The sequence below is a fragment of the Harpia harpyja genome, chromosome 14, assembly GCF_026419915.1.
Source record: "Harpia harpyja isolate bHarHar1 chromosome 14, bHarHar1 primary haplotype, whole genome shotgun sequence".
In the NCBI taxonomy this organism is placed as follows: domain Eukaryota; kingdom Metazoa; phylum Chordata; class Aves; order Accipitriformes; family Accipitridae; genus Harpia; species Harpia harpyja.
Window position 1 is genome coordinate 16,211,312 of NC_068953.1, and position 27,809 is coordinate 16,239,120.

Consider the following 27,809-nt stretch of genomic DNA (forward strand, 5'->3'; position numbering starts at 1 on the left):
GCCTGCGCGGCGCGGAGGGCGCTGGGGCCGGCCGCGCATGATGCGGCGGAGGTGGTGAGGCCCCCGCGGGGAGGGGGCGGGAGGAGAGAGAGTCACTTATAAATGGCGCCCAAGCAGGACCCCAAGCCCAAATTCCAGGAGGGTGAGTGCGGGGGGGGGGGGGGGGGGGGAAGGTCGTGGCCTGGGGCTTGCGGTGTGGGGAAGGGAGGGGCCCGAGGTGGGGATGAAAGCTGAGGTGGCGAGGCCTGGTCTGGTCGGGGGCGTCTGCCGGGGGTGGGGAGGGGGAGGCCGGAGCCGGCTCCCAGCGGGACGGCGGCGGTGGGTTCCCGCGGCCGCATCACCCAGCGGTCGCTGGAAAGCCCGGCTTTCAGCCCGCTGCTGCCGTTTGTTTCCTTGGTGGGTGGGCCAAAAAGAAACAAAGGAAACGCTTTAACGGCGGGGGCGGGGGGAAATCCCGCCGCCGTTTCTGAAGAGTCGCAGTCCGAGGAGATGTACCTGCGGCGGGCACACTGCAGAGCGAAAAGGCCCGGGGCGGCCGTGGAGGAGGCTCCTGAGAGGCCGAGTCCTGGCCCTCTTCCGTCGGGGCTCAGGTGGGGCCGGCCCTGGCTGGAGGCAGCCTCTGCCCTCGGCCAGGTCTCTCCTTTGTAATAAAGCAGAGGGTAATTACAGTGCTCCGTCTCGCGGTGCTTGTGGCTCTGAGGCAAGCTTTCAATAAGGCCTTCAGCTAGGCCGGGTTTGGACTCCAATGTTTATGGTTCCTCAGCACAGAGGATGGTTTGGTTTTTAGCTTTCACTGCTCAGCCCTAACAATGTGAGAATATGGGGAAGAAAATGAATTCCAGTAGTCTTTGTCTCTCTTCCTGTTCCTCATCTTTCCTACCAAGAAGATGTGGGGCCTTCCTGTCCTCTGCTATTCTAAATATGCCTCATTTTCTTGCAGGCACGGACATTCATTGGCATTAAAACTGTTGGAATCTCTGAAGTCTGTCGGGATTTTTATTTTCTTGAGTCTGAAACATGGTCGTTATTTGCTTTTACTTGACAGGGAGTGCAGTTAGGGATCCTTATGCAGGAGGATTCACAGGGGCAGTGTTTGGACTACAGCTGGCAGTTGTATGGGAATCCATATTTACAACAAAGCACCAGATTTTTTTTTTCTAGATGAATAAGGGTTAGGATGATGCTTTTCCTGAGACTTATTTTGCATACATTTTGGTTTTTTAGATAATGGTTGTGGTTGATACTAATATAGGCAAATGAAAATGCTAGACAATGGTAAATGAAAACTTACATCACCCTTTCTTCTCTATCTGTCCCTCACTTTGGCTTCTAAGCAGGACTTTCCACAGGATTGTGATTTATGTTTAGAAGTGCAGTTTGCAGCAGAATGACTGGAAGCCGGCCATTCTGGGTAGCTTAAACAACACTGTAATTGTGTGTGCTTCATGGCTGCTTGTGTCGGAACGTTTTCAATCGTGCATCAGCATTCCATGCCACACGTTAATACCAATGGTATTATTAACCTGCAGAAATAATCAAGATTTTAATGTATGATTTACATTATAGTAATTTATGTGAAATCAAGTGAACTGCAGAAACTAAAACTTAAGTAGAATTCCAGGCTAAAATTACGTTCACAGCTGTAGGAATATGTGCAACCTAAATCTAGTACAGAAGTTAAAAATTTTAGGCTTTTCTCCGCAATGTAAATATGTTTGTGATCTCAACTGTGACATTAAAAAGGGAGAAGAGTGCTGTGAATGAAGCTTCCTGCAGGCCTAGAACTTAAATGCTTTATTGTGGCCCTTCATAGCATGACAAATGAAAATTATTTTAATTGTAGATTTTCGAGCTAAGTGTACATTAAAGAGTGATAGGTAGACTTAGAAGTTATCCAGAGTGGCATTTTTCACAAAGCAAAGGGTGAGGAGGAGGCTGAATTTATTGTGAAAACCTATAAATGCTAGGAAATAAAAATGTCAAGCTAGAAGTATGAGTACCCCTTAAACTGAAGGGGCTGATGTATTTATGCAGGCATGAGAAATGAGATCAGCATAGGGGCAGCTATGAATTAAGGGTTGTAGGTACTTCAGGTGTTCTACATTTTGACACTGATTTTTTTTTTTTTTAAGCAAATACAAAAGTGTTGCAGATATCAGTTCCAACTTCTGAGTTGCTTAAGGCAGTTTTTTTTTCTTCTGCTGATGAGACTGCTGTGTTTTCTGGTCTGTTCTGAAGATGCTAGTTAGCCTGCAGCTCTGATGTGGATGGGAAGGCTTCATTGGTAGTTGTATCGTTGATCCACAGATTGAGAACCTCTTGTTTCTATAAATACTCTGCATGTAAAACACTCGAAGGAGTGGGCAGTTGAATTCTGACTTCCCCGAGCTTTTCCTCACATGAAGCTTTTTGATGGTGTGGTGAGACCAGAAGACATGCCCGTTCAGAGCCTAACTGGTGTTTGAGCAATGTGTGCTGGCCAGGTACCAGCGTGGAAGCCATTCGTATGCAACAGAAATGCTCTGTGTAGCTTGGCATCTAGGGGTGTTAACAGAGCATGTTAGCATGTTCCAATATTTTCTACCAGCTATTTAAGCTGAAGAGCTGTTCTCCTACAAATACCGTCTTTGGGATAAGGAATAGGTGTGGGTGTTCTGCTGCAGTGGTGGCAGTGTGTAGGAGAGAATGGTCTGTAGGCTCAGAGGAGAGGCCTTGTGCTGGGAAGGAGTGAGAGCCTGTTAGGCTATCATGAAAACAGAAGAACCCTTTCTGCAAAACTTGAGATTCATGTCCTGTTTTTTAAAAATAAATAAAATAATTCTTGGTAACTGTGAACACCTTACTTAGAAAGACCTTGCACAAAAATTGAAACAGAGATATGTTTTCCAGTAGCACTAGTGAGCACTGTGACACGTGAGGATAATAATGTAACTTCTGATTGTTAGCCCTGATTATAAAGACATTTTCTTTTTTTAAGTAAAAGTACTGCATGTACCAAAATGGGCACTTCTGTGAGAATCTAAGTCTTTTTCTTTCTTGATACATTTTACAAGTTGAAATACATTTTTGACCTAGTTGCGTTCTTAGACTTTACTGTGAATGCTTGTTTCAGCTTTATGGAGAGCATGGGATCCTACAGATTGGATAATAATGAAATCTTAAAACATCAGCAGTTCTTTTCAGTCAATGTAGGAATGAGTAGTAAATTTATAGTTGCATCTTGTTCAATCAGAGTCTGGATGTGTTAGATGAAATGTGATAGTAGCCATGCTGGTTGAAGAGCCCGTTGCTGTTTCAATTTGTCTCCCAGTCTTGGTGGTGAAATGGTGTGTCTGAGTCCTCCCTCATCTGCTTCAAGCAAAAACAGGTGGTTTGTCATCAGCCACCTGATAAACTGTGTAACTGCCCTGATCCTGCCAGCAGTGTGTTTTGGGAATGACTGCAAGAACTGCTCTGCCCCCTCACAAAAAAAAAAAAAAAAAATCGAGCTGTGGGGATGTTCAATTTCTGTTTGCAGAGCGAGTGTCTGTTTAGAGCCCATCTGGTTAAAAGCTTCATCAATGTCATGTTATGTGTCTGTTGGATAAAGAGGAAAATAAAGCCAGAATTGAACAGGATTCAAGTTAATGGTACAATGTGCCACTGACTGTATTTATCACTTGAATATGCAGAAAGCGGTTTTGAAGAGCAGAGTAAAATTTACAATGGCGGGTACTTTTAAACCTATAGCCCATGAACTGGTCCTTCCCCACCCTAGTCATTCCTGAGCTGCTCGCAAGGAAGAAGACATCTGGAGTTCTATTAACTGGTGAGATGGCCTGCTTCTGCACACCTCATTCCCAGCCCAGTCAGAGGACTGAATAAGTACCTGGACATGTGTACTGCACAGCCTGCACATGGTGACTGTGAGAGCTCTCTTCTGTCCTGCGTGTCCTGGAAATAGTGGCAGAACTGGATGTGTGCTACACCCTGGAGTGTATTACACAGCTTGTCTCTCTGAAAATGTGAGGTACTGCAGCTTTCAAGAAGGAAACATCTGTACTCAGATATCCTGTGCTAAGTACGTTCAAATTCCCACAACATAACTGCATAATAAGACCTTGCCATTGAGGGTAAAAAAAAAAAAAACCAAACGCCAAAAAAACCCCAACCAGACTGAAGAACAATCTCTTCCTACTTAAAAACCACAAAGTGAACGATTTTTCTTGCTGTTACACAAACCTGGCATTCTTCTATCCCACAAGTAAGATGGGGAAACAATGTGGGGATCTCTCTCTTCCTGACTTCATTGAACTAGAAATACCAGGTGGTGTACCTCCTGCAGGAAAAGGCGCACTAACAACACTTGCTTTCATTTGTGTCAGAAGCTTAAGATGCAGAGGTGACATCTCTTATGAGAGATAATTTCCTGCTCTGAATCAAAATGCAATGTCGTGGAGACTAAAGAATCCCTTACACTAAGACAGTTTTACCTGCTTACTGCTTGAGTACTTAGGCTGAAGTAGTCCATTTGTATTGAGCCAGCGTGTTCTGGTGTCTGCATCTGAAATTCAAGGCTTTGAAGGAGTTCTCTGTTGCCAGCCTTGCAATAGGATGCAAGGGTGCCTATAATTTGAATTGACAGTGGCTGGAAGTATGAGCAGGAATGCAAGTTTCTGGTGCCAATTGTTTGCAGAAGTAATCAGCCATTCTGCAGAACTTTGGGCAGGCTTGGACATCGTTTGCATGCAGCTGTCCTTGCATGAGTGCTCTTCAGGGAGTCCTCAGGAATCTTTGCTTCATGGCCTAAATAATCAGAGCTCTGATCCTCTTTTGTACAAGAGTGAATTTGCTTCTCAAACACCAGCCTGCTTCTCAAATCAGTATTTGCTTTTGAATTTCTTCCTGGGTTGACACTAGGTTCATGCTGTCTTGTACTTGATGACATATTTTACAGAAATGGCACATTGGTGGTGTTCTAAGATGTTTATCTGCAACTTTCTTTCAGGTGAGCGAGTGCTTTGTTTTCATGGACCTCTCCTTTATGAAGCAAAGGTATGTGTGGTTGCTTACTGCTGCAGATGGTTCTGACTGTTCCCCAAGAAAATAAGGAATTGTACTAGTTTACCTACTGTGCCTCACTAGATGGGATTAAGGACTAAAACTAAAATGAACAAAAACCTGATAATGTATGAAATCAGTTTTAAATCCTGGAGCTCTATATTATAGAAAATTTTCAGAAAACCCAGTGGTACTATGCAGCTATTCTGGTTAACTACTAAAGCCTGGGTGGTCTTAGTGTTGAACATCTGATACACCTGTATTCCCAGAACACTGGAAAGCATTTGTGCCCATAGGACTTGGTGCTGGCGCTAATGCATGAGCTAGTAAGTTAGCTGCAGTTTGAGCATCCTCAGAGGTGTAGGTGGCTGAGTACAATCAGTGGTCTTCAAATGGAACAATGCTGCAGGAGATAATGCTGGATTAAAGTGGCAAAGGAAGTGGCATTCTCAGTTCTGCGTTTTTAACCGCAGAAACCATGCATTGCAAATTTGTGACTTGGAGGAGTATCCCTACTGCTTCAGTTGCAGACTTCTTCTGCATGCCTTCAATGATGTGCATTTCTTGTGGGCCATAAGCAGATGTCACTGCCATGGCATCTGTTTTACTGAAGGTATAGCTCCTAACTTGACTGCCTGTTTCTACTTCCTCTGAAATTGAAAAAGAGGGCTTTTGTAGCCGTGTGGATTAGAAGACTTGCAGAAATGCCTGGGGCACCTTAAACAGATTTAAATCCATCCGCTTTTAGTGTCAGTAAATGTTAACTGATGGGACAACTTCAGAGAGGTGTTAGTAGGGAGGCAGCTAGAAATGCTTGATGTCTCTTTTCATGCTATCAGGAAATAGTCATTCTAATGTTAAAATAATGTCCAGAGCATTGACAGGGGACGTACTTGTCTAAAACATTTTCTTGAGTGATTCTACTCTGTTCTCTCCCTTGCTCTATAACTGGAGGACAAGTTCGTTGTGAATGTATGCTCAGAGTGTTGTCTTCAGCCAGTGCCTGTCCAGGTGTTAGTACAGAGAGGAGAGCAATCAAGGCGTCTGTTTCTGTGGAAACAAACTTCTGTTAGCAGCAATCTTAACTCTTTGGCCAGTTAAACAGCCCGGAGCTGCTACAGCGGTGTGCTGCTTCATGCTGTGCTGTGCCCCTCTTCTCTTTTACACAGAGTGGAATGAGCGTTGCAGGAACTGGCTCTGCCAGCTTGGTGCTGGAAGGGACTTCCCATTTGGCACGATGGCTTTTGGCTGGCTATTTATATTGAGAGTCTGGATCCTTCTGGGCTCCTGAAATGGCAGAAGGAACTGGGTTTAATTTTACAAAGGTTCTTTGTAGGTAGTAATGAATAATAACCTTAGCCTTCCTCCTGTTCCTTTGATGTATTTTTCTTCTGTGATTCTCAATACATAAGTTTTGTTCCTGATGACTGTATCCTTGGCTTCCTGTAGCAAGATGATGAGAGAAGCACTCATTTGTGTTAGAGTAGTATGAAAAATTATGGCAAACAGTAACTATTTGTACATCTCTGTACAATGCAGAGTTAAATGAGATTCACTTAAGGCACTTCTAACCTCCAGCAGGAAGGAAAAGATTTTGGTACAGAAATATATTTGAATCTTCTTTTACTTCATGCTCAGTTCTTATATTTTTCAGAACAAGTAGATGCTTTTTAAGCACGCAGTCTGTATTTGGCTGGCTTTTAACTTCAGGTCTGTCAAAATGAGCCACTGGTGCAGTAGTATGGTAAACAGGACTAGGATATCCTTACTCCTAGTTGCAAGTCTGGGTGAGACTGCGTTTAAGTTCTGTATATGACATTTTGGAGATTAGTACTGAAATATGATGTTCCTCTCTAGTTGACAATTTTTTTAATGGAAGAGGGTATACCACATTGAGGTCACCACAGTGGTCTTGAGAAAATGTTGTGTAGCAGAGGGCTCTGCCCTCTCAAATACTTAGGAGGTGACTCAATTAGCATGGCAAGAAAATAGCAATTATGACTTCTATGCATAATTTTTTACTTCAGTGGAAAGAATCCTGAAAAAGGGACTAAAAGCTAGAGCCAAAGAGGGCGACTCTTCATGTTTTACAACATCCTTGTTATTTCATTGTTAAAGTGGTACAGTGGCACCTACATCCCAACATCTCCAGAGCAAGACTTGATAACTTTCTGGATGAAGTGCCAAAGCTGGTGGATTTAATTTGGTATAGCCAAGAAGTTCAGGGACATGTGCTGGGCACATAATTAAACTAACTAGGGTTATGTAGTTTCTGTTCTGGGCTGGTTTTGGTTTGGTTTGTTGGGGTTTTTTGTTTTGTTTTTTTTTTTTTCAGGAAGAGGCATGTCTCTGGCTGTGTTTTTTCTTTTACATAAATGTGGTAGCTTGAGCTCTTACATGCCAGACTGCAGGGGCAGGAGGAAGTTGTATTGTTACTGGGCAGCGTACATAGTTGTTCCAGCTCACCCGAATATATTCCTCCAAGCTGAGGCAGGGTCTTGCAGGCCGCGAGTAGGTCTGTGCTAAACTGTAAGGCAGAAGAGTTTGTGAGGGACACTGCTGAATCTGAGTGATACTGTGGAGTGGTTGGAGCAACCCTGTTATATATGTGTTCTCTCTTCTAATGGTCTTGCCTTAATATTAGTGTATGAGGAAGTTACTGTATTCATAGGCCAGTCTTTTGATGGAAGTAACTGTTTTTATTTACCTCATGTATACATTCTTAACCTAGAAAAAGCCCTTACTGCAAATCTTTTTACTGAATATAATGCTCTCTCTGTGGCTGTAGAGATCCATATTATTTATTTTACTTTTGAAGACTCCTCTACTTCAGCCAGCTTACCTGTCTGTGAGGTAGGGGCCTGCATGTGAACAAGCTCTCTAGTGAATGGCTTTTGGCTAACCTGGGGGTAGTTAAGTGACTGCTTGTTTACTCTTCTGGTCATCCTCAGGGGTTTCTGATCCTTCTTGTGAATGAAGGTGTCCCTTTGGATAGCTGAGTAGAGTCGCTTGTTTGCCTAGCCCTTCCAAATCTGTAAATAGGCAGTAACTTGTGTTAGAGAACTTACTTTCTGCTGTGAAATAGCTGCTGGTATTTCAGTCGCTTGCATGGAAATCTCTGCATGCTTAAACTCTGAAAGCTAAAAAAGCAAAGCTCATTCAGATCTCTTTGTTCTCATTGGTACTGACTGAACTTTCTTCTTTGTTCCAGTGTGTAAAGGTTGCCATAAAGGACAAGCAAGTGAAATACTTTATCCATTACAGTGGTTGGAATAAAAAGTAAGTATTGCATAAAATGAAAGCAGCATTTCATTGTCCTTTACGGGGAAAACGCAAGCTTTGTCAGTTTGAATGTGAGCTTGATGGACTAGCACTACCATGTCCCTGTCCTTAGGAGATGTTCTGAAATTGACCTAAATGGTTTTTATACATAAGTCAATGATTTATAGTAACACAAAGAAAACATTGCCTAACTAACCCTTCAGAGCTTTGTATAGACAAACTGGCTTAGGGTGTCAGTAGACTAATGGTGATGCTTTATAGCCTTGTTTGTTCAAGTTTGAAAATAGTTACTGTAATTCCTCCCTGGCAGCAGTAACTAGTACAAAAACTTCCTTGTTATGTGTTGGTAGGAGAGGCAACCCCTACTGAGGTGGAGCAAAACTCTACTCAAATACACAGTGGACTTTACTTTTATACCACTTTTAGCAAAGAAGTTTGGTAGCAGAAATTTGGAGAAGCATGGCTTACTGAAGGCTGTGTTCAGAATGGGAAAGGCTGTCTATTTTAGTCCTTCACAGCAGCAGGCTTAGCCTGTATTTCAGCTCTTGCCTCTCATGCTGAGGTAAAGTTAGAAATACTTTTCCCTTCTGCAAAAATGGTAGGATTCTAGGTGAGAGAGGCTGAAGAATAAAGGCGTCTCCATGAAATAAATGTTGAGCCCATTAAAGGTGAATACTTTCATGACATTATTGCATTTATGTACTTGTCTTTTTTTCTTTCATTTGAATTCTGTTCTGCCACTAGGTTTTGAACTTAGGAAAAGTGGAGGGTTTTTCTTAGCAATTAAAAGCTTCAGCTCTTCAGACTCCAGAATTCTTTTCAGAGAGCACTTTCCTGTTTTGTTTCATTTTAATGCTGCAGACTCTAGAGTGAAGACTTAGTCACCAGTATCTTGATCTCACTGACATGACTAAAAGCTGAACTTAATGTTTTAGTATGTAACTTTTTAAATGCATCTGCACAGCCTCCCTGCTAAATGCACAGATAAATGTTTTATTGTAAACACCGACAGTTACAGGGAGTGTAATTGGTTCTTCTGGTGGCTGTTGTATATTAATGAGGCAGCATAAATTTGATACTTCCTCTCCTTGTTTATCTCTGATGAAGGGTGCCGTAAGTGATGTCGTGACTCCTGCTTTTCTTGCTTGCGCTGTTTGAGTTTTTTTTGCCTTCAAGCTTCCAATTAACTACATTAAAAGTGGCGTTGCTGCAAGATCTAGACAACTGGGGCAATATGACTCCTTAATCTTGGTTTTTGTAATTGTGATCCTTTGTTACTTGTTAATTGCTTGACTTCTTAATTTTTTTGCAAATATCAACAGTTAGGATACTAAAAAAGTTTCTTCGTCATACAGTATAATGTGCTGCACAGTTATATAGCACTTCTTTTGAAGGTCTCTTGCAGCTGTACAGGCAGGAGTAAGACAAGTAGCTTAAATATCTGACCAAAGCACTAACCTAAAAACATAGTCTTAGAATGTGTACAGCTGAAAATGTGTTTCTCTAACTTTTGGATGCTAAGCTTGCCTTGTCTTAACACTCTTGAAGACCTTGTACTTCTTGTACACCTCCATGTTCTAAGACTGGCAGCTATTGCCATGAAATGAAAATGACACAGAACTCTCTTTATAAAGAGTTTTACCTTGCGTACTTCAGAATAACTTGGCCACTTTTAATGTGTTTTATTTGAAATAAATTGTCAGATTGCTCAGATTATCCACTCTTTGTCAAAGTGGAATTCTTGCTCGTAATGGCAATTTCCCCAACACCTGTTCTCTTAAATCGTTCACTTCAGATTCTTCAAATATTCATGCCATCTTGGTTTCCTTCACAGACAGAAATCAGAGCTCTTCTTCTTACAGTAAGATCTTATTGCTGAATTTGTTAACCTATAAAATGTTGGAATAGATAAAGGAAACTTGCTTCATAATATAGTTATGGCTACAGGTGTCCCATAATTTAGCAAGTGTAGAAAATTTTTATTTTTCTGAGATGCTTCTTTTAAATTAAAGACAGTCCCCTCCCTTCTACATTGCCCATCCTTCGAGTTTGGGAAACTCTTTGAAAATGACTGAGGGTTACATTTCCCTAGAAAAATCATTACAGCTTCAGTAAGTGGGGAATGCGTTTGGTAATTTACACTTTCAGTTGTGCCAGTCCATGACTTGATACAAAAGCAGAGTTCAGTCTCAAATTCTGTGAAGCTTTTAATTGACTGTTGCGTGTAGAATGCAATTATGTAATGTTTTGAATGATCATTTGACTTTTTAAAATTTTTTTTTCAGCTGGGATGAATGGGTTCCAGAAAGCAGAGTGCTCAAATACGTGGATACCAATTTGCAGAAACAAAAAGAACTTCAAAAGGCCAATCAGTAAGTATTTTTGTTAGAAATCGTTGTCAGTAATTTTTTTTTATAGAGCTTCCATCCAACAACTATATATCAAGGGAAGTTAGTGAGTTTAAAAAAAAATAAAGCCTTCAAGAGGTGTTCGTATGTTCATTTACTCTTGAGATGCTTTGGCTTAGAGAGGTGTTCTGATCTTCGTCCTCTAGCAGTTTAGAAAGAGCAAGCTGCTACTTAATTTTAAAATGGTGACTTGAGGTTTTAAGGAAGAGTGGGTTGATGAAACAGGCAGCCTAACTAACTGCAAGTATATCCTGTAATGTGGAAATTAGGTGGCTAAAAATGACCCTTGTGCAGTATCCTTAATATATTTTAAGTGGTAGGGATCTTCTCAGACAGCTTCAGGATGCCTACAAATACCTTGATTTTTATGAATGCTAATATTGTATTTCTTTAATAGAAATGCTTTTATTGAGAAGCTGGTTTATATTTTTCGGAAGCAGTGTGCTGCTTCCGCATGGTTCAGAATAACAAGGATGGTGGGAGGGGGAGGAAATGGGTGTTCATACTGCTAAGTGTTGTATGAAGAAGACTAAATTTTCTTGGTATTGAGTTGAATTTGTTCCTGCTCGTGACGCATACTGATTTGCAAAGCCATTTACTAGACATTATCTAAATGTTTTGCATAACCTGTTACCCTTTGAGGGGAAAAAAGCTTCTTTTTCCATTAAAGTCTTACGAATTTACTCTTTTTTTTTTAAAGGGAACAATATGCAGAGGGGAAGATGAGAGGTGCTGCTCCAGGCAAGAAGACTTCTGGTCTGCAGCAGAAAAATGTTGAAGTGTAAGAAGCTTTTTAGTTAAAAACAAACTAACAAAAACAACCACAAAGCAAACAAACAAAAAAAACCCCTGAAAACAAAACAACCCACCCAAAAAACCTCCCAAACTTTTGCTTGTCAGTTTTACTATTCATCTTTAAATAGTATATTTCTTAGAATGGTTCTGCAGGCTAAACTACATTACTTCTGACACAACCCATACAAAAGTTGTTTCGCTTTTGTCATATCAAAAAGGGCTTTGTTGAAGTATTTTATTAAAACTGCCTTCTTAGATTGTGCAGTGTTTAATACTGAATCAAGGTACTGAGTAGACACTAACACTCTGTGCTTTTTTGCGCTCTATTCCTCTTAAGTTAGTGAACTGACATTCAAAAAGTGGTGAGTCCTCTTAAGGCTTGTGTGTCTCAGTGAAATCAGTTTCTATATAGAATTTTACAGTTCGTGCAAGTACTTTTGAATAAAATCCTTAAAATACCTTGCCTTCTTACTGTACAATTGTTAAAACTGCATTTAAAGAGTCTTTGTTTTGCTGTTTTTGACAAAACTAAACCCATACGCTATTAAAAATGGTTTTGCATCTTAAGAGACCAGAAGCAAGCTCAGACATTTATTAGAAAAAATAATTTCAGGATGTAACTGTCAGTTTTCTTTCATTCCATCATTTTCGTTTTTCAGAATAGGCTTGCATGGTGTTATGTTTAGATTTCATGCAATCAGTACAGCTCTACTGCTCTTTGCTCATGTGCCATGAAACTCTTCTGGTGGGGATAGTACTACACTTAATTATGAAGATGGTCATTACTAATGTGATATTTTGAACTCCTAACTTCGTTTATGATTCTAGTCTTCATGAGGAAGCTGCTGAAATGACATCAATTCCTACAAAGAGCATTTGGCAGCAGCCTCAGATTTCATGTCTCATTTAGGGGCAACTTTATGTTACAAAATATGTATCATTGATTTGAGAAGTGCAGCAGTAGTGGATACAGTTGGGGTTTTGGCAGTGTGGTGTGTTTTGGTTTTTTTGGTTGTGGTTTTTTTTTGTTGGTTTTTTTTTTCCCCTCTAGATCCTGAATGCAGATTTCACTTTGGGATTAGTCAAAGCTTAGCCAAGGCTGTAAATTGGTCTCTGGGATGGGGAGTCCAACGGATTTGGCGATAATGCTGCATGCATGCTCCCTTGTGGTCTTGTCGCTGTAGGTTCTGAGGTGCTTTAACACCACTGGTTTGGTGTGCTCTGTCAGCTCAGGATGGACCTCTGACAGGGACCTAGACACCTGTTTGTCTTCATTTGGGGGTGGCAAAAAAACCCAACCAAATGTCTGTTTAGACAGTTCCTAATGAATGTCATTAAAATCTAATTAAGCAGATCTAAATTATGACCATTACTAATTCGGCTGCTTAAGTGGTTGTTGCACCTGAGTCGTCTTGCATTTTAGTCAGTGGGAGTAGCATTAATTTAATGTGTAACTTTGACACAGGTAGTGATGACTCAATTGTAAATGTCTACAATTTGCATTACAGAGAACATCCCAATAGTAACTTCAGGATTAGGGTTCCCCATACTGTCAGCTTTAGTCATCTTGGTAGTTCAGACTGATTGCAGTGGGATGAGTTGTTCTCTCTGGCTGAGTAAATGGTAAATGTTAACCTGTGCTTGAAATCAAAGTTGGCTTAATCCTCTCAACAACACCTAATAATGTTGCATCCAGGGGAGACCCACACAGTAGAAATGACTTCGTCTTAAGCCTCTGTGTAACTCTAAAGCTTGAAAGCATATTACCAGGTCTGTCTTTACTTTCTGGTTGAAACCAGTTGGGGAAATGGAGTGGCTTTGCTTTTTGCTGTCATCACTAGGTTGTTTCCAGCATAGCAAAACAGACGATAACCTAATTCTCTAAAACTTCTGTTTCAAGTTGATTGGAAAAATTAATTCCTTGATGGTGGATTTTCAGAGTTGTAAAGGGGAGGAAGGAAAACCTGTCATTAGAATAGCAGTCTTGCATTGTGAAAGTTATTTATAACAGGGTCCCATATGCTTGTTGCACTGATCTTGCTCCTAGTCTCTAGCCATTATCAGCATCCAATGCATCCTTCTGAATTAGACCTGTGCTGCTTTCAACAAAGTCTCCCTATTTTTCTTCCCTATTTGGAGGCCGAGGGAGAGGAAATACTTTGACTTATTCTAGCAGTGATGCAGGGTTGTGATACTGATGTGTTATTGACCAAACTACTGCTGCTCACATCCTGCTTACCGTTAAAGGCAAGATGGCTTCTGAAAAATCTCAAAATACAGTTCCAAAATAACACTTCTGGATTGTTCTCTTGTTATAAATCTAAGGTCATTGTAGATACATAAAGTACTGATGGTGGGGAGGGGGAGAAACTGATCACACAACTATTCTAAAAGGGTAACACTGTCAACCTATTTGGGCCTCAAAATTTACCTTTTGTAGCATTCTTGGAGGATCAGACAAAGGGAAAGGTAACTTATATTTTGAAACTTATTCTTCAGATAGCCAAACAATAATGGAAAGGAAATAACAATCTAAGCACAACTTATCCTCCACGAATGTTCAGTAAGACTATAATATGCTGCTAAAAAGGTAAATTTTTGAATCTTAAATAGATTCTCTTTAAGGCTAAACACTAGGTCTGACATTCTTTCCTTAACTCAACCCCCATTGTGCCTAGATTTTTCAGACGAGATGGAGCGCATACTGTTTGCTGTTTGGAGACCCCTACAATATCGACGCGGTGAGTTAAGGATGGATTGTCAAACCAGGATTTTCATCCTGAAATCCAAATCTCCATGCTTTCATAGATTTCTCTTTCAGAGACTCTTAAAGTCCTCAGCTGTAATAATGTAAGCTTTGGTAGCAGTTCAGTTAACAATTATAAGTACTGCAGTATATCGTTTTGGTTTTTTTTAAAGCCAGTATGGACCACCTCTTTTTAGTTTCTCTGAAATGTATACCTTTTCAGTTGGGATAGGGTACAGTATGAGTAGTCAAATGCATTCAGTGTGTCCGCTGTTTAAAAAGAAGTGGAGGACAACTGACTTCAGATTTTTGAAACTGGATAGTTCTAGAGGGTTACAGTTGGTCTGCATGTTTACTGCAGCCTGGAGTTCTGCTTCTGTGGAAATCAGTAACAAACAGCATTGTCTTCTGTAAGTCTTGGGAGCAAGGCTGCTATGATAGATAGTGTTAGAAATGTGAGGTTTGAACTTGGTCCTTAATGTGCTATATTTTTATTGTTGGCTTGAGTCTGTTCAGAATAACTGTTTCTGTAAACTGCAGCAACTGGTTCAAAAAGCTTTTGGGCCTATTTGTAAGCAATATTTGATGAAATAGAAATATGCATGAAATGCAGGTTGTATACATTTGTTTTTAAAATAATTATTTTAGCTAGAAGCTATCATAGAAAAAAATTTTTGTATGGGTATAGCAGTTGCCAAAAATGAAATAGAACACTACAGATACTGGCTTCTGCAGACTGTTTTATATGTCACTCTGCTGAACTCCAACTTCTAAGAGTTTACGCTACCTTTCATGGGCCTAATATGATTAACTTTCAAAAAATCAGTAAACAATCAGAGTTAACAGATGCTTGGAAAATAAGGGCAACTGAGAGTGTTCTGGAGGGAAGATACGGCACTGAATAACAAATTTGAGAATAGCATCTGTTTTTAAATGATACTATATGCAAGCAGTCTCATCAGAGATGCTCTCAAAACACTATCTCAACTTGGGAGTTACTGTTTTTTCTTCTAATAGAAGTCTTGTTCTTCATCTGAACGTATTACTCAGAAGCATATGCTCCTGCTGCTTGTCTCTTGTGGCATCCTCTGCTATCTTTGGCACAGCTAGTAGCTCTCACAAGCTACTTCCAAGTCCTCTAAATGTCAAGCAGCATATGAATATGTCTACATGCCAGTTGTCTAGGGCTGTAACAACATTGGAATGGCTACACCAGCTCAAGCTGGAGATTTTCCTAACCTGTTCTGCTCTCCAATGGTCACCAGTAACATGTGCTTAGGGATAATCAAGTGAGTCAAGCCTAGAATGATGCTCTTCCCCAAATACCCTTTTTGCTTCTAGCAGTCTGCAGTTAAGGGACTTTAGAGCTGGAGGCTGTATCCATGTGATGGGTTTAATAACCCTTTGTAGGACTCTTGTATTTATCTAATAATGTCTGAACCGTTTGGACTTCTGGCATCCCCGTCATCTTGTGGCAGCGTGTTCTCATTTTAATTCAGTACTGTCTGTGTTGAAGAGGGGAGGAAAGAGGATGACTCCTTCTGTCTCTTTAATGTCTGCTGCTTTGGTTTTTTTGGTCTTTTCCATCTATCTTGAGGAAAGATTGATTAGTTCTTCAAGCTTTACCTTTTATTGCTAGTGATACCTCTACCACATTTCCCCTCCTCTTCCTGTCCAGTTGTCAACTTGAGAAAGCCCTTGTCTGCCTGGTTGCTCATGGTATAGAAGTTGTTGTACACTACCAACTATTCTTTCTTCTCTTTACCTCTTCTAGTTCTATTGTGTGCTTTCTAAGGTTAGGTTGCCTGACCAGGCACAGGAGTCATATGTGTATATAATCCTGACTTTTCTTTCTATCCTTTTGCTAATAATGTTTGATGATTTAATTGAATCTTCATAGGAATGCTTCTTCTCACAGCTAAGTTAGTGACCAAGCTGCATGAGCAATAGTGGCTAATTTCACGCTTTTTTCCAACATACTTATTTTTCACACTTGAATCTTTTAATTTTTTATTATTATACAGCTTGTATTAGGAGAGACTTTGATTTCATATAGCTTAGTTACAACTGTTGTTTTATCAGTAAACTGGCACCTGATCTCCTTTTTCTGGCATTTACAAATGTATTGAACTCAAATGCCTGAGACCAAGTGATAACTACTTTCATTCTCTGCTGCTCATATCTTAACCAGCTATAGTAGGGAGGTTCTGACAGACCTCTAAGTTCCTTTAAAAGGCACATGGATTTGGGGAAAGTAAAATACTTGTTATTGTCCACAACGTCTTTATCTACCAGGTCATGGACTAACTGTTGTGGAGTAAGTAAACCATCCAAAGTCTTGGTTTTTTCCTGATGTCATTTGTCTGTGTTGAATTCTATTTTCTAAGCTATTTTTACTTTCTACTGACAGTTTTCTAGATATGTCCAGAAGACGCTCCAGTTTAGAGCTCTGAGCATTAACACCAACTCTTGTACAAAGATTGCTGGCTTCTTGAGGTGGTATCCAAGGTTCTGTGACAGATACTTAAGATTATCTTTCTTCTGATGAATCTCTGTGGAAAGGTGAAGTGTAATCTTCCAGTATGTTGCCTTCTATGGCATCCTCTTTAGTCTTACCGTTTGATCGTGTACACACTCCTGTTTTGGATACTGAGATTGGAAGTTCAGTATTGGAGGTCCATGCTCTTGTGGCATGGACTGCTTATTTTCCTTCCAAGTCTGTCACTTTTGATATATAGCATTTCATTGTTGTGAGCTGTTCTGTAAGCTGTAATACTGTTTGTTTTCTACTGATTATCTTGTTTCTACACAATTTCAGATGGTTATGTCAGTAGTTCATTTATTTTTGGCTTTCTAATTCAGTCTCACATTTTGATCCCCAATAGTTGAATATTCTTGTTATAGCTCTGTGTTCCTGTTCTGCTAAAATAGAACCCTGCAACAAGGGCTGGGTTAGCTTCTTACCAGAACTGCTTGCTGGCCCTGCTTCTTTGAGGAGGTAATGTCTGACTACAGTGGGATGCATCCTTTAAGTTTGAACTGCAAGGTCTTTAGCACCTTGCACTTCTGTTCAGTCTTTTAATTAAAACTCTTTCCACAGAAGCTTCCTTGAAACCTCCATGCTGCTTTTTAGTTTTGTTGTCAGTTTTCAGTGAAAAATGCTACTCAATAGAGAAATACGTGAATGAAGAATAGCAGCTGGGCTGTACTTGCTATATAAAGAGAAGTCAATTTAAGTTTTTGTACTGCTTCTATACAGCGGTATAGGGCTTGCAGTTCATAATGTAGTTGTGAAGTGGCACAAACGGATGTGTTTTAACCTATCCTAGATATGTTTCACCGTTTTGTGTCACTTCAGGACTTGCATTCCATTTGTCCTTGCAGGAAGACATTATCTGCCATCATGAGGAACACACATGGTGTTCTTCAGCTGTATGTCTCAAAATGAGTCTGCTTGGTCTGATTAATGGAATCTAGTTATCTAAGATGTGCTGCTCATCTTGGGCTACAACTTCTATCAGTAGGGCTGTCCATAACCTCTGTGATACAGATGCTGCGTCTTTCTTCCGGATATCAAGTGCGCTGCATGCTTCAGTTACTGTACACAACAGCAGCACTTCACCTTGCACAGCTGTCTTCACCTCATGAAGAGTGTTACTTTAGACAGTCCACTGTACAGGCTATCAAAAGTCTGCCAAATGCTAATGTTTTGTCTCTAACCTTAGCTCTTTCTGTTTGTTCTCTAACTCAGATTTGTCTTTTAGACTTTGCAAACAGATGGCTGCTTTGACTTGAAGCAGAGGCATATGACTTGAAATATAAGGAATGAGGTGGGAGAGCACAAGCAACTGCCTACAATGGTTTATGCTAGACTTTGTGCTTCAGTAACATAGATGTGGTTTACTGTCCTAGTTGTGGTAGTTTAAGTACTTTATATTCCCTGTCCCGATTTTTTAAGACTCTGGTCCTAGACTAATGCTTAACATTGTTTTTATTTTGTGACTTTAATTCTGGAAAGGACTCCCTGTTCCTCCGTGTTGACTCTAGGTTTGGAGGAAAAGACTTTCTCTTCAATACAGAAGTCCATTTTCAGTGACTCAGCTTGGCAATTGTTCCTTCTTCCTGGAAAGAGATGATCTTTATTCTGCCCACAGTTTAAGCCTAATGGTTGTTTGACTTGAAGCTTGAAAAAAGCCTTACTCTTCTTATCTTCAGACCTTCCTAGAAACCCTACTTCCTGATTCAGATAAACCCAGTTCAAAGCCTGAATACAAGAGTCACTTGAGATAGTGGTGAATTTCCAAGGAAATAATCTTGTACTGGTAAAGAGTTTTATCCACAAAATCTGCCATTTTTTTGAGAGGTTTAACTGGACTCCTATTAATAGTGAGCAAATTGAAACATGACTAGTAGTATTCTTAACCATTTTCAGAAAATTTTAATTAGTAAATATACAAAATTCAGATAATAACAAAAATACCTGTTAGGACAGTTTAATTTTGTCATTGTTACTCTTGACCTATCTGAATATTTGTGTCCTGTGCATTGTATTTCAGGTTTCTTTTAAAATTTTTGGAAGTACAGCTCTTCATTTGGAATAAAAATAAAGGCTAAGGATAGAGACGTTAGAGAAGTGTGAAGTGTGTAAATTAGAAACAGTAAGTGTTGAGAGAAGCATTTGGAAGAAGATAACTATTAGGGACAATGCTATTTAGTACTGTTCCAAATGTTTCTAATAAGTGGCAAGTGTAATCGCGATCTCCCCTAAAAGCTGATGATGCAATTGTAGGCAGTCCATGCAGCTTCATGCATATAATTCTGATAGTGCTACATAAAATTCCCTCTACTGCTGTAGTGGTAAACCTGTGTGGGTTTTTTCAATACTTCACTGGAAGTTAATTCAACTGGAAGTTGACTGAGATTTATCTCATAATTCCCAGCACTTCTGTTTCCTTGTCCCATATTCTGTCCCGAAGTGATCCCTGAAATACAGAAATAAACCTTACAACCTAGTGTAGTTTTCCAAGAGCTCTTGGAAAGTATGAAACATCTGTAGATGTTACTTGCGTAAGTGTCAGTCAGTACTGTTTTTAAATACTTGCGTTCTTGGCATGCCTTCTGGGGTTTTGTAGGTTTAAATTTAGTGATTTCCCCCCCCAAAATGGTGAATTCTAACCAGTTACATGAAAAATCTTGTGTCGTAACTGTGATGCTAAGTCATATCTGACATTTCTTACATGTGCTTTTATCTAAATACTCCATAGGCTACTCAGTATTCATTCATTGTTCTGAACTTGATGGACAATTTTGCTGGCTTTCTACTTTCGATTCTTTAAGTACCGCTATCTTTATATTTGCAATAATTTATGTTCTTCTTGCAGGAAAACAAAAAAGAACAAACAGAAAAGTAAGTATGCCTTTATTTTGTATATAAGTGGATATCCTTAGTGAAGGATTCTTAGCTGGAATAAGACCTTAAATCTGCCTCAGTTAAGTTTACCTACTATCACCTTGTGTTGTTCATCTTGGACTTCAGATGCTTCTTCCTCTTCGTCAGGAGGAAGGCATACTTTTCTGGTTTGTACACAAACTACTTGTTTCAGTCTGTCAAGATTTTGACCTCTTGCAAATTAAAAGCAAAGTGTATCTCTGTGGATCTGTTGAAATAATTTCATAAGTCAAACTTATGTTTCCTTAATGAGATGGAGATGTGGCATATCTGCAAAGCTGAGCTGCTGGTTCCAAAAATTCTTCTGAAGAACATTACAGATACTGACATATTGGTTTGGTTTTAGTGCAGAAACCTCCATCTTCAGATAAGTGTAAATACAGCAGTTTAAACTGTCACAAATATGTGGGACTTCCAGAATACAAGTAATATTTAAAACAAAAACACAAGTGAAAAGGTGGCCTGAGAGAAGTCTGAGTCTTACTTTTAAATCTTTCTTTTAAATCTTTCTTTACTGATATTTCTTACTGACTTACTAGACTTCTTAAGCAGCATAATGTCTGTCTTCTGTACAGCTCCAGGAATTGGAGAAGGGAGCAGTACCAGTGAGACTCCTCAGCCTCCTAGGAAGAAGAGGGCTCGAGTAGATCCAACAGTTGAAAGTGTATGTATTTCTGATTCCCTCACAGGATTTTTGATAGAAAACAGGAAGGTTGCTTTGCTCAGAAATACAGGCAGCAGTATTTTTTCCTGCAGTATAGCAGTGTGAAATGCTACAACTTGCAAAACTAAGGTTCCCAAGTGGCCTTGAAAAATCTAAGCTATTTCCTTATTCCCTGTGGAGCCTACAGGAATTACTGTAGTAATTCTTCAGTCCAGTGGTGTATGTCAGTTGTGAAAACAAGGAATATGGGTGACTCTTAGCTTGGACAGTTATCTGAAAGTAATTAGTCTGGCTTCACTTTTTTCAGGAAGAAACATTTATGAACAGAGTTGAAGTAAAGGTGAAAATCCCAGAAGAGCTGAAACCATGGCTGGTAGATGACTGGGACTTGATCACCAGGCAAAAGCAGGTAATTTGTCAAAAGAACAATCTGGCCATATATAGGTGAGGACACTAAAACTAGAATTTCATACCCTCTTCAAGTGCAGTGTAGTGAAATCTCTTGTGTGGAGTTTGACAGCAGCCTGATGGCTTACTTGACAGTTCTTATTCCAGTTGGATTTTAACCAAAGGTCACCTGTGAGTAGGACTGTGGCTCAGCAGAGTTGCATGTAAATTTGTAGAATAGACTTGGTCTAATCAAGCATAAGCTAGAAAGGCAAATAATTTTAAATACTTAAGCTTTAAGTGTGATGTTAACTCTCTGCATTCTTGGCCTGCTGGTAGGTTTTGAACAGTTTACTTAGTTGGCAGAGAATTGGTCTGTAGGAACATCACATGTGATGCCTATTTTACCTCGGCTCCTTCCTGCCTTGTTTATGTGTTACTGCCAAGTTCAGCAAGTATCTTAAGTTGTTCTACAGCTCTGACAGAAAGCTGCCACTTAGGATAGTGATTCTTAACTTCTGCCAGGCTGGATCCATATAAAGCTTCCTGATACAGTAAATTAAACTTTGCTTTCCATTTTAAAAGTATAAAACCCTTTCATGAATCTAAAAAGTATTAATGAATCATTACTTGTTTCTTGTATGAAACCACTACTAAAATTGGTAAGAAGCATAGAAAATACTGTTGAAAACTGGTTGTTATTGTTTGATAGGCTGCAATTGCATGCTCTAACTTACTGCTGCTCTGAGGTGCTGTCTCTGTTCTTGCAATCCCAGACATGTAAAAATCTTGTTCAAGTCCTACGTGGATAAGGCTGATTTTCTTGGTGAATACAAATCTTAGACTTGCATCAGCAGTAAAGGTGCTTAAGCACTGCTGTGTGTTATGCTGACTCCAATTCTGGAGATTTAGGGTTTGGGGTTTTTTTTCCCCCCGAATGTCTTCAGACTGTAGTGCTCTTGTGAAAGGAAATGGATAAGTGAACTGGGTCCCATGCCTCAAAAAAACTCCCAAGTATGTGAATTTGCTGTACTACTGAGCCTTGCCATATACAACTGAACTAGTGTCTGTGGGTGCAGATGGTCTGTGTATGGTGTTAAAGATGGAAGTTAATCCTTGGTGAATCGTGGCTGGGAATATTTTTCTTCAATTCTGTTAGCTCTAATGTAGCTCTGATATTCTTCAGACTGTGCAGGCAACAAAACTTCCTGGCAGATGCTTGGCAGGCTTATTGGCTTTGCAGCAATAGTAGTGCCAGGTGCTGAACTGTGGATGCAAGAAGAGGAGCAGACAGAAGAATAGGCAAAAATGGTCACCATTGTTTTTGTAACTGCTGTGTGGCCTGGTGTAAGCAGGTCTGTAGGGGCATGTGTGTGCTTTGCTGCATACCTTTGACTCTTGGGGTGGCTTCAGTAGTTCATCATCAGGTTGCTTTTGAGCAGTGTAAGTGTTAAATGGAAACATGGATATAGTCACTGTTACGGGATTTTTTTTGTATGCACCACTAAAACAGTTGGGTGTTCTTTAATAACATTTAACATCTGAACCTGTAAGTTTTATTCTAGAAATGTCCTTATGTATGTTGATTTAAATTTAGCATGCAGATATAAATGTCTGCATAAATTAGACAACTCGTATTTGCTCGGTTTTGCTTCTTGTTTAGCTCTTTTATCTTCCGGCCAAGAAGAACGTTGACTCCATTTTAGAGGATTATGCAAACTACAAAAAATCACGAGGAAATACTGATAACAAGTAAGTGGCAGCCATTTCAAACCTTCAATATTTCTCTTGCTGTTGTTCGACCTGTATTTCATGGAAAATTTAGTAAGGTTCTTAAACATGTCCCAGCCCTACGTCTAACTTCATGTTCCAAGACCAAGGTGATAGAGGAGTTTAGAAACCATTGAGGAGGTAATTCAAGAATGCAGTCTGCTTTCTGGATATTATTTCTGTTTCCCCTATGTTCCTTAGGCCTTTTCCTAAAGGAAGCTGATAAAAGTCAAGTGAATAGTTCTCCACCCCTTCATTCTAGCTCAGGCTTCCTACTTTGGGTGAATAAAGTTATTGGCACTTGCTATGTACGAGCAGAACAAACTATCAAAAAAGCTACCTAGCAGATGAGCAACGTGTTACTGTATGGGTGGACTCTCTCACGGAGGTAGAGGGGTGGGGGACAGGGAGGTAGATGATGACTTGTTAAAAGAATCAGATGGGCAAAGCTAATTACTTTGAGGTGATAGCTTTGAAGATTCTTACTTGTAATTACGCCAGCTGTCCAGCCCTGACAGCAAACAAGGTGTGTTTATTCTTGAATGAAGCTTCCCTGTTTTAAAGGGAGACAAACTAGAAATGTGAAGTTATTTTCTTCCATTCAAGAGGAAGCATATTATTGACTTGTCAGGGTGTTTTAACATTCTTTTATGTGATTGTCCTAATGTCTGTCCTAAATTTGTTTGCAGGGTGGAGTGGGGGTTGTACTTCTCAGATGTGCAGTGTCACTGCTAATTCCTATACAGTTATTCTTCAATTAGTTGTGAAGTTGGAGGCCTGCAGGAGTTTGAGAGGCCTAGTTAGAAAGGGTCAGTTGCCTGAAATATTTGGTGGCTGTCCCTTTCCATTCAGCAGGAGTTCAGTCTGATTGCTTAAAGTAGTATTGCACTTTTAAACTGGTGTGAGTTGGGATTAACTTTGGTTGAAAACAGAAGAGTGGGTAAGTGTTCTTAAAAATACTTACTGTTGCTTGAGAGGACTCTCTAAGAGTTAATTTCTTTAAGTGAGTAGATGACTAAAAGCAAGGCTTTTCTTGGTTTGCCTACATTCTTACTGAGTTCGGAACAGTCCATTTTTAAAGGAGGTCTTGAAATGCATTGCTCCCTGTGCTGCACATTTTAAGGTCTCCAGACAAATTTCCTTGAAAAATCTGAAGGCTTGTGAAAGATCTTTATGATTTTGATGGACTGACCGAGCCAAGTCTCATCTTGTGTCCATCCAGTCACTAGAACAAGACTTGCAGCATTTTCTCTGTTTACCAGGGAGTACGCAGTCAATGAAGTTGTGGCTGGAATTAAAGAATACTTCAATGTCATGCTGGGAACTCAACTGCTGTACAAGTTTGAGAGGCCCCAATATGCCGAAATTTTAGCAGATCACCCAGATGCTCCAATGTCTCAGGTCTATGGTGCTCCACACCTACTGAGGTTATTTGGTGAGTATGATCTCCAGAGATTGAAGAAGAGCAGTTAGAAGTATTTGAATGCTTCCTTTTCTTGTCTTGAGACTCAGTGGATGTGAACTGCAGAAATTTGACAAGCAACTATGAAAAATGTGGTTTCATTCTTTCCTTACTCTGTGTACCTAAAATGTTCAGAGCCACTCAGGAATTTAGAATGGAAATGGATTTTCAGTAGTCTAGTTAATTTAAGTGAGCTTCTATATCTTGGAATAGACTTCTGGGCTGCTTTTATATGCTAACTGTAAGGTTCTAGACTGTACTTAAATACTTGTTAAAGCTGTTGTTTATAACTAACAAGTACTACTTCTTTTGAAACAGTACGAATTGGAGCTATGCTTGCTTACACTCCTCTTGATGAGAAGAGCCTGGCTTTGCTGTTAAACTATTTGCATGACTTCTTAAAGTGAGTACTTTTTAAGTCTTTCAGCAAGAAAGAAAAAGTTCAGTAAGCACAGGCTTTTGTCATGTGGCCTATTTTCAGTGAATGATTGTTATATAACACACAGATATAGATATATAGATAAAATATCTATATCTTGAGCCTGTGTGTGGTATCTTCACCAAAGATTGCAGTGAAGCTTTCTCAAACTGTGTTGTACAGAACATGAGTAAGACTGGTTTTAATTTCTCTCCAGTTAATAGTGACGTTATTGCTAGTTAGATGTGTGTTTATGTATCTGTTAGTCTGCACTTTTAAACTGTCTTGAGTCTACTACTTGTTTCAAAATAAATGTTGAAGCATTTATTTGTAGTTGCTATAAAAAGCAGATGACAATTACAGCAAACTAGTAAATTACACAACAGTTACTCAACAACAATTGAGCAAATGTTAAAAACAGATGAACCTTACTAATGTTATTTATGGGACAGACTGTCATTGTAGCTTTAGTGCACTGCAGTACCCTGTGGTGCTGTAGACATGTTACATCCCTGAGTCCATTCAATGAGGGGTAACGGCATTTAATGCTTATCTTCTGCTATTGCACTTAGTTGACTGTTGCTTGTTTTGCTCTAGCCATCATTCAAGTTCCATATTTATGCAGACAGAACTTCATAATGTCTTGTCTCTACCCCTTTGAGTACCATCAGTAGTAAATGGATTCTTGGTACAGCAGCTGACTGAACCTCAAATGTAAACTGTTTCATCCTGTTAATCTTAACTTCCCTGTGCTCACTTGGAGCCAGAGTTGCATGACAACTTGTCTGGAATTTTTTTTTTTTTTTTTGGTGTGAGCTGTCGAATCTTTAATTGCTTTACACAGCTGACTTTTTAGTAGATACATGTTGGTTTTCTACTCTTGAAATCATGTTTTATGGTCTCGGCAAACACCTAGTAATTAGCTTAGTTGATGCTAAACAATGGAGACTTTAGGCAAGAAGGTAATTTAATGTTTTCGTTATTTTTTATAGGTATTTAGCAAAGAATTCCTCTGCATTGTTTAGCGCCAGTGACTATGAAGTAGCCCCTCCTGAGTATCATCGGAAAGCAGTATAATACTGTGCTGCTTGACAGTGAAGTGATAATTGGATCCTTGTAATACTGTCCACTTCTACATCTTGTTCTTCACCTTTCTATTGCACATGTCTCTATTGCACAAATTATGTAAACATAAAGTGAATAAAGTTGTGTGTTTAAAATGGAACTGGCATTTGTAAGTTCTGAAGATTTCTTGTCCTGAAATGGAAGCTTGGAGTTTAATGGGAACTCTTTGGTGTTTCTGGCTTGCTACTGTTGTTTGCATCAATGGAATGTAAAAAATGCATTATGATATTTCATTGTACGAACTCTTCAGTGCTTGTAGGTCTGTTTTGACATTAAGATTTGCTTCACTAACCTGCTTTATTGTGTAGTAATGACAAATGCAGACTCTCAGACCCATGGGGCTTGTGATCATCTAGTGTTGGTGCTATTGATTTGTCTGACTTTCAAACCCATTTACTTTCTTGGTGTTGGAAGTAAAATGTTTGGTCCATAAATGTATGCTTTTATTTAGGTGGTTGAAGGACTGTGACTTTTTTATATTCTAACAATAGGAAAATGCTTTATCATATCGTAGTGTCTTGGAAATGTTGGTCTTTCAAAGAGCTGTTTTACAAATCTTCAAATAAACTTTTTTAATTTCAAATGTTGTTTCTAATATTTGTATTTGCATCAGTCACTACCTTTTGACAGCGTCCTGTCAAGTATGACCTAAGTGTATTAAGTGTAGTATAAAGTTCTGCAGTACTAACTTGGAGATGCTGTGTTTCTTTTTAATCCTAAGGACTAGTAGTTAAAGCCCATGCATCCCGTTCCAGTGGGGAAAGTGGATTCTTTTTCTCTGGGATCATTATATAGTCTGTAAGTAGTGATAATGCAGTTTTACTACATTTGTTGCAGAATTCTTAAAAGGCTGCTTCTTAAAAGCCTGAACCCTGAGAGCACGCTTTGCCTGGCTTCTGTCAATCACTTTCCCATTCTAATTCAATTTTCCATGTGTAGTAGTATCTTAAATGGTAAACTGGAGGGCAAGTGAGGTGTGCTGTGACTTGTACTGCTCAGGCTGCTGTTTTTAATGTCTTTCTGGAAGCTGTTACCCTTGCTCCTGATTCTTGACTAAGTACCATTGCGAAAAGAGCTGTGGCAAAAGCTGAAATAGGTGGTAAGAGGAATTTGAACTAATGCTGATAGGAGAGGGTCTGACACTTCAAGGTGCCTTGTATATATTATTTTCATGGGCAGATTTGTGTTGTACTTGGCCTTGAACTCTCAGTATCAGGCGTGTAAAACTTTACTCTTGATGTTGCAAGTTCCCTGCAAGCTTACACACTTTTTCTGGGAAGGTTGCTAATGGAATTAGCTCTGAGCAGCACAATACATGGCTTACACTATTGTGTAAGTCTGTCCAGTCTAGCTTTTGTTTCTTTTCCTTGCCTCCCTGTGTATTTCCCAAGGCAGCTTGTCTGTGCTCGGGCATCATGAAGTTACAAACTTGCTATTCCAGCCCTCTTAGCCAAATTCTGTCTGGGAGCCATCTCCTGTTCAGGTCTTCTGTCTACATCTCCTTCTGCCCCTAGGCCTATTAAGAAACTCTTCTGTAACAGCTCATTTAGGTCAATTTTATGGTAACTCCTTTCTGTTTGTAAACTGTGCCTACACCCTTTGTTACTTAGAAGCTCAGAATTCCCCAACCCAGTAAGAAGGGAAGTCAGCTACACCAAATTCAGTACATCAGGTTTGCTTTGCCTGGCAAATGCTTTCTTACCTTGATTCTGCATCTGTGGGACAGGATATAGAGTTCTCCTGTAAGTGGTTTCATCTCCTGAGTATAGCAAAGCATTAAACTCTGTCTCGGCTGCAGTCTGCATGCCTTTTGCCAGGAGGGCAGTGCTGTTTGGGGTGAGTATGGGAATGACAAATGAGGTTTTCGGTCACAACTATCAAAAGCATCGCATGACTTGGCTGTGGTCTAAGTAGTTGCTATTTCTAGGCAAAATACCAGCTTTTAATCACAGATGTTATTGCAGGAAACCACAGGATCTGGGGATCTGAGAACGGCTCTGCCAAAAGGCTGGTCAGGTGCTGGTGGGTGTGAGCATGCCCTTCCTGTGGGAGGCTGCGGAACTGTCCCATGGCACCCGGCTGGCCCGGAGGGTCCCACACCCACACGGGCTGCACCCCTCCCAGAGCAGCCACTGGGATGTAAATCTGGGAATGGGCTAGCCTGGGCCCAGGGAAAGTGTAAGCAGGCTCCCATTCTTGGGGGTCGTCTCCTGAGGTAGGTGCCTGGACAAGAATCCGGCTGGGTCATGTCCCACCCTCTTCT

At 40.0% G+C, this 27,809-nt stretch overlaps 1 protein-coding gene across 6 annotated transcripts; it reads left to right on the forward strand.

The window, feature by feature from the left end:
- On the forward strand, positions 1-26,129 carry MORF4L1 (mortality factor 4 like 1). Of its 6 annotated transcripts, none has more exons than XM_052807359.1 (14): positions 1-142; positions 4,988-5,034; positions 8,252-8,319; positions 10,118-10,183; positions 10,608-10,694; positions 11,431-11,511; positions 14,204-14,266; positions 19,653-19,678; positions 20,296-20,384; positions 20,692-20,793; positions 22,435-22,523; positions 23,804-23,976; positions 24,322-24,406; positions 25,414-26,129. In XM_052807359.1, the coding sequence occupies exons 1-14, from the start codon at positions 103-105 to the stop codon at positions 25,496-25,498; spliced, it is 1,101 nt and encodes a 366-aa protein (XP_052663319.1). In that variant the 5' UTR covers positions 1-102; the 3' UTR covers positions 25,499-26,129. The 6 variants fall into 6 exon arrangements, with proteins under 6 accessions (XP_052663319.1, XP_052663320.1, XP_052663325.1 ...); XM_052807360.1 differs by having other exon boundaries at positions 10,157-10,183; XM_052807365.1 differs by lacking the exon at positions 24,322-24,406.
- The last annotated feature ends 1,680 nt before the right edge of the window (positions 26,130-27,809 follow it).